Consider the following 9,957-nt stretch of genomic DNA (forward strand, 5'->3'; position numbering starts at 1 on the left):
TTTTCAAACCTGCTTGTCTTGCGCTGCAGAGGATTACTGCCGAAGCTGGTCTTCCTTCAGCAGGATTGAGGGTTTCGATGGCCAGGGGCTGTTGGCCCTGGCTGGGAGGGGGGCTGTGAGTGCCTGCGGACCTCTGCCGTCCCCTGGGTAATGCATTGCTGGGTTTCCTTCAAAGAACTGTTTGCAGTGAGTAAAATTAAGCTTGTTAATCTTTCCCTCGTGTTTTGGTGTTTGTTTTTTTTTTTTTTCCCCCCTGGCATGATCTCCCTTCTACTCCTTGGAGCTCTCCTGCCTGTCCGAAAGCCGCATGCAAACTGTGAATCTGATCAGAGCTGTAGAAACTGCAGAGTGAACTGTTAATCAGCCTTGGGCTGGGATCACAATCTGGGATTCTGACCCTGGCTCTGTTTTTGGTGGCCACAGCGCTGGGCTTCGTGCTGCTCTCCTTACTCAGTTGTATCTTCCTGCACAAGGCTGACAGAAGATTTGATGATTCAGTCCCTATGTCAAATGCTGAGTATTTGATGCTGCTTTTCCTAGAGCAGTAGTGAATATTCGGGAGCTGATTCCTCTGCAGTAAGGTTATCTGAGAAAGATTCTCTACTGCTAAAGCAGAACCACAGATTTATATTGATGTAACTGTTACATTGGTTTAAGCAAGATGAAATCAGGGTTTTGTAGTATCTTGGGTGGTTTGAATATCTATTTTCTTCCCTCCTCCCTTAGAGTCATTTGTCTTGCCTAGAGCTCTCCAAATGGAAGAGGAAGGCAATAAAATACTAGCTCTAAGTATAATGATTGGGGGACAACCTTTAAACATCCTGCTGATGTCTAATTCCAATTCCTAATCTGGATGAAAATGCAAAGTTCACTTGGTACAGTTTCTCAGTTTCTCGGGGCAACTACAGCTTGACTCGATGGTGTAAAACGCTTGTGTCTCTTTGCAGGGCCACGATGGGCATCCTGGAATATCGGTGTGTTCATCTGTATTCGATGTGCTGGGATCCACAGGAACCTCGGAGTTCATATATCCAGGGTAAAGTCTGTCAATCTTGACCAATGGACACAAGAACAGATACAGGTAACGAGTGAAACACGAACAGTGGGCTGTTAGCAGGGCTTCAATAACTTGGGAAGTAACCAAAGTCTGAATAGGCCAAATGTGGGAAGTGAAGCAGGAAGAAGATACCGAGCTAGGTTAGATTGGGAGGGAAAACGTCGTCATTTCAGGCTCAGCAAACAGCAGAGGGTAAAGACAAATGCTTTGCAAGCTTCTGTAAAACTGCCAGAGGCGGCTGTTGTCTGGAGCTGCTCCCCACCTCCTCTCCTTGAGATTTCCAGAAATCAAACCCTGCCTACCAGAGTGATTTTAGGTTGCTAATGTGATATTTATCTTGTGTTTGAATAAATATCATGCTGTGGTGCTTAGGATTGGCTAGTGGGGGGGGGGGAATCATAGCCACTGCACTGGGGATTCCCAGCCCGTAGGCTTGCACCAAAAGCCTGAAGAGTGGCTTTCAGGTACAGAACAGACTTCAGAAGTCTACACCTGCCTTCTAGTTAACACTCTTGCTTGGTAGCTTGGCCAGCTAGTACATGTAAGAGCTTTAATGTCTCTGAAGCAAACGGTTCAAGAATTCTTTTGAATTTCAGTGCATGCAAGAGATGGGAAATGGAAAAGCAAATCGTCTGTATGAAGCCTACCTGCCAGAGAACTTCAGGCGACCTCAAACAGATCAGCATCCTTTCTTCCTCCGCTGCTGGGGAAACACGGAGTCTTTTCATCTTGTTGCTTTGTAGCTGCGCGCCTTGCATGGGAGAGTTAACTTCATGTGCCTGGGCATCAGCTGGGAGAAGGAGCTCCTAGCTAGGCACCCTCCCGGTGTCACTTCACCCGCAGGCTGCTTGCTTACAGAAGGAAGCAGAAGTGGGCTGAAAGGATTGCTTCTGAGCTCTGAGGGTGCAGAACTGGAACACGAATGTTACGACCTGAAGCTATTTGCGTGAGATGCACTTTTTAGAGCCTGTGGCAAATAGGAGGGTTGTCTTTCAAAAGTTGCTGAGCGTTTAGAATTCTCAGTAGACAGATAAAAAGATTTAACGCTTCTGAAAAATTAAGGTGTAACTTTTACCTTACAGGAGGGTTTCTAGATGCTGAGAGCAGCAGGGTTATAGTGAGCCTAAAAAAAACCACAGGAGCACCTCTCTGCCATCATTTTTTTATCTAAAGCTGGTGGCTGAGGTGCTTTTGTATGCACAGGATCCACTTCTGACCACTCTGTGATTTGTGCTGATGACATCTATGCTCTTAAGTGATGTTTGAAGTAAATACACATCAGCGAAGAAAATAGGCTAGGAATTTAAGCCCTGATTTAATGTACCTTTTATAGCACCGTCAGGCTTGGAATAACCCAAGGGCAAAAATTGAATAGCTAAAGTAGTTGGATCCAACACTGAATTATTTTAAGAAAGTTACTGCTGGAAATGCTCTTTAAACAGTCGTTAGTTTAGTTACATCCTGTACTTTGTATCCACATGTCAAATAATACTACGTAAGTCTTCTATTCTTGAATCATTTGTCTTTAACAAGCTGCTCGCAGAGCTGTGGAGAGCTTCATTCGGGATAAATACGAAAAGAAGAAATACATGGACAGAAGTATTGACATCAATGCATTTAGGGTTAGTTTCTAATCACCTCTACAGAAGCTTGAATACATGTTAAGATATAAGTGTATGTCTGTCTTATGAGTAAGCAGTGACTCTATGAAAACAGGCAGTTTAAACATTTCCTGTATTAGTGACTAATCTCTTCTCCAAGGCTGATTGCATTCGGTCATTCTGTAGAAAGAATTTAAATTGGCGGGGACCTTTGAAGGCCATCTTGTCCAACTCCTGGCTCAGAGCAGAACTAGCTTCAAATATAGGCCTACAGCTGTATCTCTGAGGCTTTTTAGATTAGTGACAGCATCGCGTAAAGCTGTGTGAACTTTTGATGCGATGACATGTGTTTTGACCTCGTGTCGGTGTGTTTTTCCTTACAGAAAGAAAAAGATGACAAATGGAAAAGGAATAATGAGCCAGCATCAGAAAGAAAACTGGAACCTATCATCTTTGAGAAGGTGAAAATGGTAAGAGCGAAAGGCACGATCGTGGGTCAATTATAAAAATTTCTTTCGAGCAGAACAGAGGTAACCCAGCTTGATATGGAAGCATTTTTTCTGGCCTCAGTCATAGCAGTGGATGCGTTGAGTCACACTAATGGTAGTAGCTTGTTTTCCTCTGCTCAGCCAGATACAAAGCAGACATGTTCTGCTTCGCAGTGCAGAGCAGATTGGAATCCAGCTACTCCCTGCTTAGCCTTCCAGCTTGAGCAGTTATTTTTTTCCTAGTTCAGAGCATGCTTGGATTTGACAGTGGGTTGCAACATAATGGGACAATAAAACAACAATGTAATCCTTGCTCTGAAATGGTTTGCTTTGGAAGCACTTATGTCCACTGAGGAAAAAAGAATTTTAAGGCTTAATCTCTTACTAGAGCCTCTGTTGTATCAGAGTAAAACCAAAATTTGAACGAGACTTCTGGTGTTCTTTTTCCATAGCCTCAAAAGAAAGAAGAAACACAGCAGTCTAGAAAAAGTTCTCCTAAATCTACTGAGCCAGTAATGGATTTGCTAGGACTTGGTAAGAGCCTTTCCAGCCTTACTGCACTTGCTACAATGACTCTATAAACCGTCTGGGGAATTTGATGAGCTTTTAGTACTTATTTTCCATGTCAGGTGAAGAATAGCTGATGGGAATGCTAGAGTGTTTTGCTTAAACTGCTCCAATGCAACTCAAGCACAGCGCTCGGCACCGCAGCAGGAAGTTTTCCTTATGTTTTCCTTTCTGCTGGTGCCGTGGTGGTGCCTGTCGTATTACAGGAGCAGCTGTAGTGGGCTCCAGGCAGCGTGGCTCCTGGCTGCTCTGAGGTTAGTAGGACAGATATGGTGCAGGGCACTTGCTCCTGAGCCGGTTCCTCCTCAGCACCAGGACGAGCGCAGAGCTGGCAACACGCGTTGGCTAACGGAGGGTCACTGGATTGGGTGGTGTATGTGCAAAGTGCTCTGGTGGGCGACCCTCAGCAGGACCGTCCGTCACAGCTTTGTCTCCCCAGATGCTCCCGTGACGGCTGCTGTCACAAACGGCAGGCCCAGCAGCTTAGAGAAGGATCTTGATCTTTTTGCATCCGTGGGATCAAACTCTGACTCCAGGAAGGTGAGTGGGGAAGATCAGTGCTTGAGAGCTGCAGTGCAGTGCTGAGCTGTGTCTTCCCTTGGTGCTGAGTGCAGCTCCCACCCCTGTGCTTGTCTCTGCCTCAGGTCAGTGGCTCTATGCCGACATCTGGAAGTGCTGGTTCTGTTCCTGAAAACCTGAACCTCTTCCCCGAGCCGGGAGGCAAAGGGGAGGAAGTGGCAAAGAAGCAGCTCTCTAAAGACTCCATCCTCTCCTTGTACGGCTCTCAAACACCTCAGCTGCCTGCGCAAGGTAACAGATCCCAGAATAAAGCTGTTGAACGGCAGCACACTAATTCAGAGTGGGTGGGGTGTCCCGATAGCTGACAAGCAAAGATGTGGGAATGTAGGTGGTCCTCCTTGAGAACTGGTGAGTAGCATACTGAGCAGCTTAGTCTGGGTGTCATGGCCAAGTGAATGTTGTGATGGTCTCGGATTTGAAGGTTGGCATTTCAGCCCCTGATGACAACTGCAGCAGTTCTTTCCTTCGTTGCCTCTCTGCCTTTTCCTAGGAGCGATGTTCATGGCCCCAGCTCAGATGGCCTATCCTGCAGCGGCATATACTGGCTTCCCAGGAGTAGCCCCCTCCAGCAGCATGATGGGAGGCATGATGGCCCCCTCGGTGGGAATGATGGCCCAGCCTGGAGCCGCAGGGATGGTGACCCCCATGGCCATTCCAGCTGGATACGTGGGTAACGTGCAGGCCGCGGTCATCGGTGTCCCCAATGGGATGATGGCCGCCCAGCAGGCTGGCTACGTGGCTGGCATGGCAGCGGTTCCCCAGCCTGTCTACGGCGTGCAGCCAGCACAACAGCTGCAGTGGAACATTGCTCAGGTGAGGGGTGATCTGCTGCTGACCCACAGCTGGATGGAGGGCAGGGGAGGAGGCGTGTGCTGTTAAACTTAGCTCGTTGCCTGAAGGCCTCAGTGCTGTTGTAGCCTGGCTCCTGGGGTTGGGTGAGCTCTGCTGACACTGCAGGCCAGCCTAGGGATCACAGAGGAGTAACTTGGTCAGAGGTCCTAGTGCTCGGTGGAGAACAAAAATCAGTGCAACGTCAGCTCAAATGAAAACTTCCTCAGCTTGCTAGATGGGCATATGCCCGAGAAGCCAGTGACTTCTGTTCACTGTAACTCTTTAGAAGAACTCGCTTAAGCCTGTAATATGGTTGGGGAGCAAGAGTGTTGCCTTTAACTGCTGTGGGCTGGCAGCCTCCTTGACCGTAGCCTTGACTTCTCTCCTCTCCCCTTTGCAGATGACCCAGCAGATGGCTGGGATGAACTTCTATGGAGCTAATGGCATGATGGGCTATGGACAGTCAATGGGTGGAGGAGGTGCCCAGGGAAGCAATCAGTCCCTCAGCACTCAGATGTGGAAATGATCCCTTGCGTTGTGACCGTTTTTGCCTTCTGTTCCGTTCTTCAAAACTGCTCCATGAGACATTCAGGGTTTTTTCTTTCTGGCTGGCCACCCAGCCTGAACCTCTTTCCATAACTGAGACCCATCTCTGCCTTTTCACTGTCAGACACAGTGAAACCTCAGTCGTCAGAACATGAGCTCCCCTGTATTTAGCACAGTCAATGCACACTTCTGGGGTGGAGCCCCTCCTTGCACAAACCTCCACTAATGCTTCTGGGTAGCACTTAGTGTCCTGCTGGGTATCTTGGCAGAGGTGTGACTGAGGAACTTGGGAAATCTGTCCTTAATACTGCCTGGAATGTCAGGCCTTTTAAGAATCACTTAAACTCTAGTATTAGTAGGGGTTTTGGTTAGCGGAGGGGTGGAAGCCTTGTTTGGTGCTGAGGAACTGGATTTTAACCCAAGCCCAGGGGCAAGCAAGCCTTGCTACCTCTTCCCTTGAGTGGAGTTCTCTGGAGCTGAGGCCTCGCTGTGCTTGGCTCGCCAACCCTCATTGGAACCAAAGTCATTTTGAAGACCCCTCTCCCTCCCCCCGTGAGCAAGCAGGATTCTCGCACAGTGTGGGGGCAAGCTGTTTGGAATGTGAAACTTGCACTTCAGAGTGGCTTTTCTGTCTAATATGTGGTATTGATGTATTTAACTTTTAACGATCTAACTGAGAGTTAACTTATCAAGGGCTGAGAGCCCACTGCAAGTTTTCTTACACTTTTAAAATGACTATGACATCCTAATTTATACTTTTTTCATATTTTTTTTTTTTTGTTCCTGTGTAATCCTGGTTACCCCTTCCCGGCTAGCTTTTGACATTTTAATCTAGGCATAAGAAGTGGGTGGGTCAGATTTCTTTTCTCATCTTCAGTAGAACACAGTCGCTTCAATTCATCAGCGTGAGCAAGAAGTCAGACTTCTGCGGTCTACTTTATCCTGTGTATATGTAAATTCCCAAATAAAATATTGCAGTGAAACCTCAGCTGACTCTAGCTTGTTTTTACACAGGGTAACAGATTGTGTTAAACACTGCTGTGGTCGGTGTGAATTGTTCACTTCAGGTGTGGGGGTTTGGAGCCTTTCATCCAAATCAAACCAACTCCATCTGCTTTGTAGCAGGGCTGTGTCCCAAATGCCAGGAGAGAAGAGTGTTGGCCTGGAAGCGAAGGACTCGCAGCACAGAAGGGACCAGGCTCAGCAGAGACAGAATCGGGTCACTTGACACTTTTATATACAAGAGAGACTGGCAGCTCAGGGCTGTGGGCAGCGGTGACCGCAGGGAAAACTTAAATTATGACGACTGCACCTTTACGCTGATGTTCCACAAAACCTGACCAAGGCCTATCCACAAGGTAAATTTTAAGCTTTTACAAAAAGTGAGAGTGTGAAAGGATTTAGGAGTTGCCTAAAGAACAGGTATGAAGGCTGGTTTTCCCTGGGTGGGTGGCTTTGTGCAGCTGCAGGGGAGGGAGCTCAGCTAATTGTGAGCCCTGAGCTGATGGTACTCTGCTTGCATATTAATTATGATATTTCTTTCCTCAAGTCAAAACCCGCTCTTGTCAGGCAAAAAAAGAGGGTTCCTTCCTCCCCAGTGTATCTGATTTGGAGCAGGGGGAGAGTTGGCTTTCTTAAGCCCCACATGGGTTTGAGCTGGATGTTTCGAGAAGCTCAACTCAAGCACAGAGAAGTTTTCAAGCTGGCTTTAATCATCTTCACTTGCTGCCCCAATACTGTACATGCAGGTACAAGCCAATGAAAATGTGAATACTTCAGGTTTTTTTCCTCCTTGGGAAAACTGGCTAAGAATATTTTACAAAATAGCGTGCACCCCTCACAGCCATCAGTCCTGCTGCATATAAACCACAAAAATACAAGAGTTTTACATTAAGAAAGACCACACACATATAAAACATTACATAACACAGGTATAAAATTGCCATTTGCTGCTTTTTTTTTTTAAATCTATTCCCATTCTCAAGAATCCATCACAAGCCCATCCCCTTGTCTTGAACGTGGAACTGGGGCTTAAAGGACCCCAAGTTCACCCCTCTGCGGCATTTATTTTAAAGTGGAGTTGTTAAACTTACGAATCTGTCATCAAAGCCAAGTTTATCACAGAATACGAGTGGGCTAGTGAAGGCAGCCGGATTTGTTCACTTATGCAATTACAGCCTGGCTTCTAGAAGCACAGAGCTCCCCAGGGTGAGCGTGTCAGTCCTGTCCCGAGTTCTGCAACTAACCCTCCTTCTCCCCGCAGGTAGCGGCCGCACGCGGACAGACGTCAGCTCGGCTGGTGCCTGTCCGCTGCCCTTTCCGTTAGGGGTTGGCGGCGATTAACTCGTGGCTAACAGAGTTTTGACAACTTCCTGGTCTAACTGGACTCTCTTGGTTTAGGTAATTCTTTTCAATGCAACTTGTCGGGGACTTTTAGGATGGAAAAACGTCAAGTAGCGTAGATGGCTGCGTCCTCACTTGGCTGCGCCGCTCTCGTGTGACGCAGCCCCGTCGAGATAACTCGCTTTCACCTTCTGAAGCCTGGGGAAGGGCTACAGTTAGAAACGGCTGCCTGAGTTGTCTTGGGTGCATCTCTCACTGCCTCATACCTTTAACAGTCTTGGACCCTTTTATGCCCTCTCGTGCTTTTTTAGGGGGCTAACGCAGTTTAAAAGGCATAGGCTGTGTTTAAAGATGGGTAAGGTGTCGGTAAAATCCCTCATGTGACTTGTTTGGGAATATAAATTCTGATTTATTTTTTTTTTTTTGATAGGATGAATGCTTCAGTTCGGGGGCTTCTAAAAAAATTCACCAGTGTTTTTCTCTGTGTGTTTGGTTTTGTGGGTGGTTTGTTGTTTTTTTTTTCCCCTGGTGCTGTTAGCAATCAAATTCAAGGACAAACTTCAATTCAGACTTGGGAGCTGCTACTTTACTGAGTGTTGTTACTAAGACAGATGTATATGTTTTTACAGTTGAGGTATAAACTTCTGAGATTAATGACAGATTCTTGAGTCCTGGATAATATCTTAAATGATCCAGGTGCTTGTTCATAGCTTAAATTTGAGGTGGGGAAGTAGGACAACATGATGGGGAAGATTATTTACTTTTAACTGCATGAAAAGATCAAGCCCTTTTAAGAAAACAAGGCCACCAACTTCAAAGTGCTAACATTCAAGAGGCATCCGCTGCCAGGGTCCCTGGCCGGTTGGGTACAAGGAGGGGGTGCTGCTCCGTCCAGAGGCCCTCTGCCATCAAACATTGCTCACGTCTCACTGCAAGTGTTAAGACAAAGTTCCCTCTCTTTTTTTTTTTTTTTCAGTAAGTGCTGGGATCTAGCAGATACACACAAACCGATCCCGTTAGCGAACTGGATCGATGTTCAGTACCTGTCCCCTGCTGGAGGGACTCCCTCTCCATCTGTGCTACAGACAAAAGCTTTCGTGAGGGTTTAGTGCCCCTCCAAGAGCAGCTGCACTGTCCTCAGCATCCTCTTCGTGGGAGGGGAGGGTGATGGGGAGAGCAGGACTGCAAAAACGGGGCAGCCTTGGGAGAACTATTTCTCTCTGTGGTTTTTAACAGAGAGAAGAAAGGGGGGTTCCTCCTGTCTGGCCAAATCCTCCCTCCAGAGGAGCGCTCTGGCCTCTTGCTTCCCTTGCCCTGTAGCTCAGCGATCAGTAGTGCAAGTGCTAAAGGAAGCCAGGGTGGAGCTGGCAGGAGCCAGCGTGGGAGCAGGTGGGAAATGCATGCCCCGTAGAATTGCTCTTCATTGCACAGTCACAACAAAAAATAACCTGAATGTGATCAAGTGCACTAAGCTCTGGTTCTTAAAAAAAAATAATAATAATCAGGAAAAGGAGGGGAAGAAGAAGAAGAAAAGAAGAAAAAAAAAAAAAGATGAGGTATACCAATAATCGGAGCTCTAGCCAGGCACAGTGGTCACACCAGCTCTCGCGCCTTGGTGGCAGCTGCTTTCCCGGGGGTTCCGGCTGCTGCCGCGCTCCGTCCTGCGGCCGTGCCCGAGGCGGATGGTTGGGGTTAAACAGTGTGGCGGTTATTCAGACAGCAAGACAAACACTTAGGCCCTTTACTGTACTTTTTTTTTTTTTTTTTCCCAAGTCTACTTTGAAAACCTAAATCTTCCCCAAATACGGACCAGCTCAGTCAGGGTGAGCATTATTGTCACGTCTGGGCGCTGTGTTGGGTCACTTCAGCTGTGTCACACATAGCACGTCTTTACCCCACCAATTCCAGCCGTGCTTACTGCAGACACTTTTCGCCATAGGAATTC

At 47.2% G+C, this 9,957-nt stretch overlaps 1 protein-coding gene across 1 annotated transcript; it reads left to right on the forward strand.

The window, feature by feature from the left end:
• The first annotated feature begins 947 nt into the window (after positions 1-947).
• On the forward strand, positions 948-6,657 carry SMAP2 (small ArfGAP2). The gene is made up of 9 exons (XM_026863414.1): positions 948-1,081; positions 1,654-1,739; positions 2,601-2,679; positions 3,042-3,128; positions 3,599-3,680; positions 4,153-4,253; positions 4,358-4,523; positions 4,783-5,105; positions 5,524-6,657. Exons 2-9 carry the CDS (start codon positions 1,657-1,659, stop codon positions 5,647-5,649), a joined length of 1,047 nt encoding a protein of 348 aa, XP_026719215.1. The 5' UTR covers positions 948-1,081; positions 1,654-1,656; the 3' UTR covers positions 5,650-6,657.
• The last annotated feature ends 3,300 nt before the right edge of the window (positions 6,658-9,957 follow it).

The sequence above is a fragment of the Athene cunicularia genome (genome assembly GCF_003259725.1).
Source record: "Athene cunicularia isolate RWA chromosome 23 unlocalized genomic scaffold, athCun1 chr23_part1, whole genome shotgun sequence".
NCBI classification, from domain to species: domain Eukaryota; kingdom Metazoa; phylum Chordata; class Aves; order Strigiformes; family Strigidae; genus Athene; species Athene cunicularia.

Coding starts and splice junctions, on each gene's coding strand:
- SMAP2 (XM_026863414.1), top strand. CDS start 1,657: ATGCAAGAGATGGGAAATGGAAAAGCAAATCGTCTGTATGAAGCCTAC. Junction 4,254..4,357: donor CAAACTCTGACTCCAGGAAG/GTGAGTGGGGAA, acceptor TCTCTGCCTCAG/GTCAGTGGCTCTATGCCGAC. Junction 5,106..5,523: donor TGCAGTGGAACATTGCTCAG/GTGAGGGGTGAT, acceptor TCCCCTTTGCAG/ATGACCCAGCAGATGGCTGG.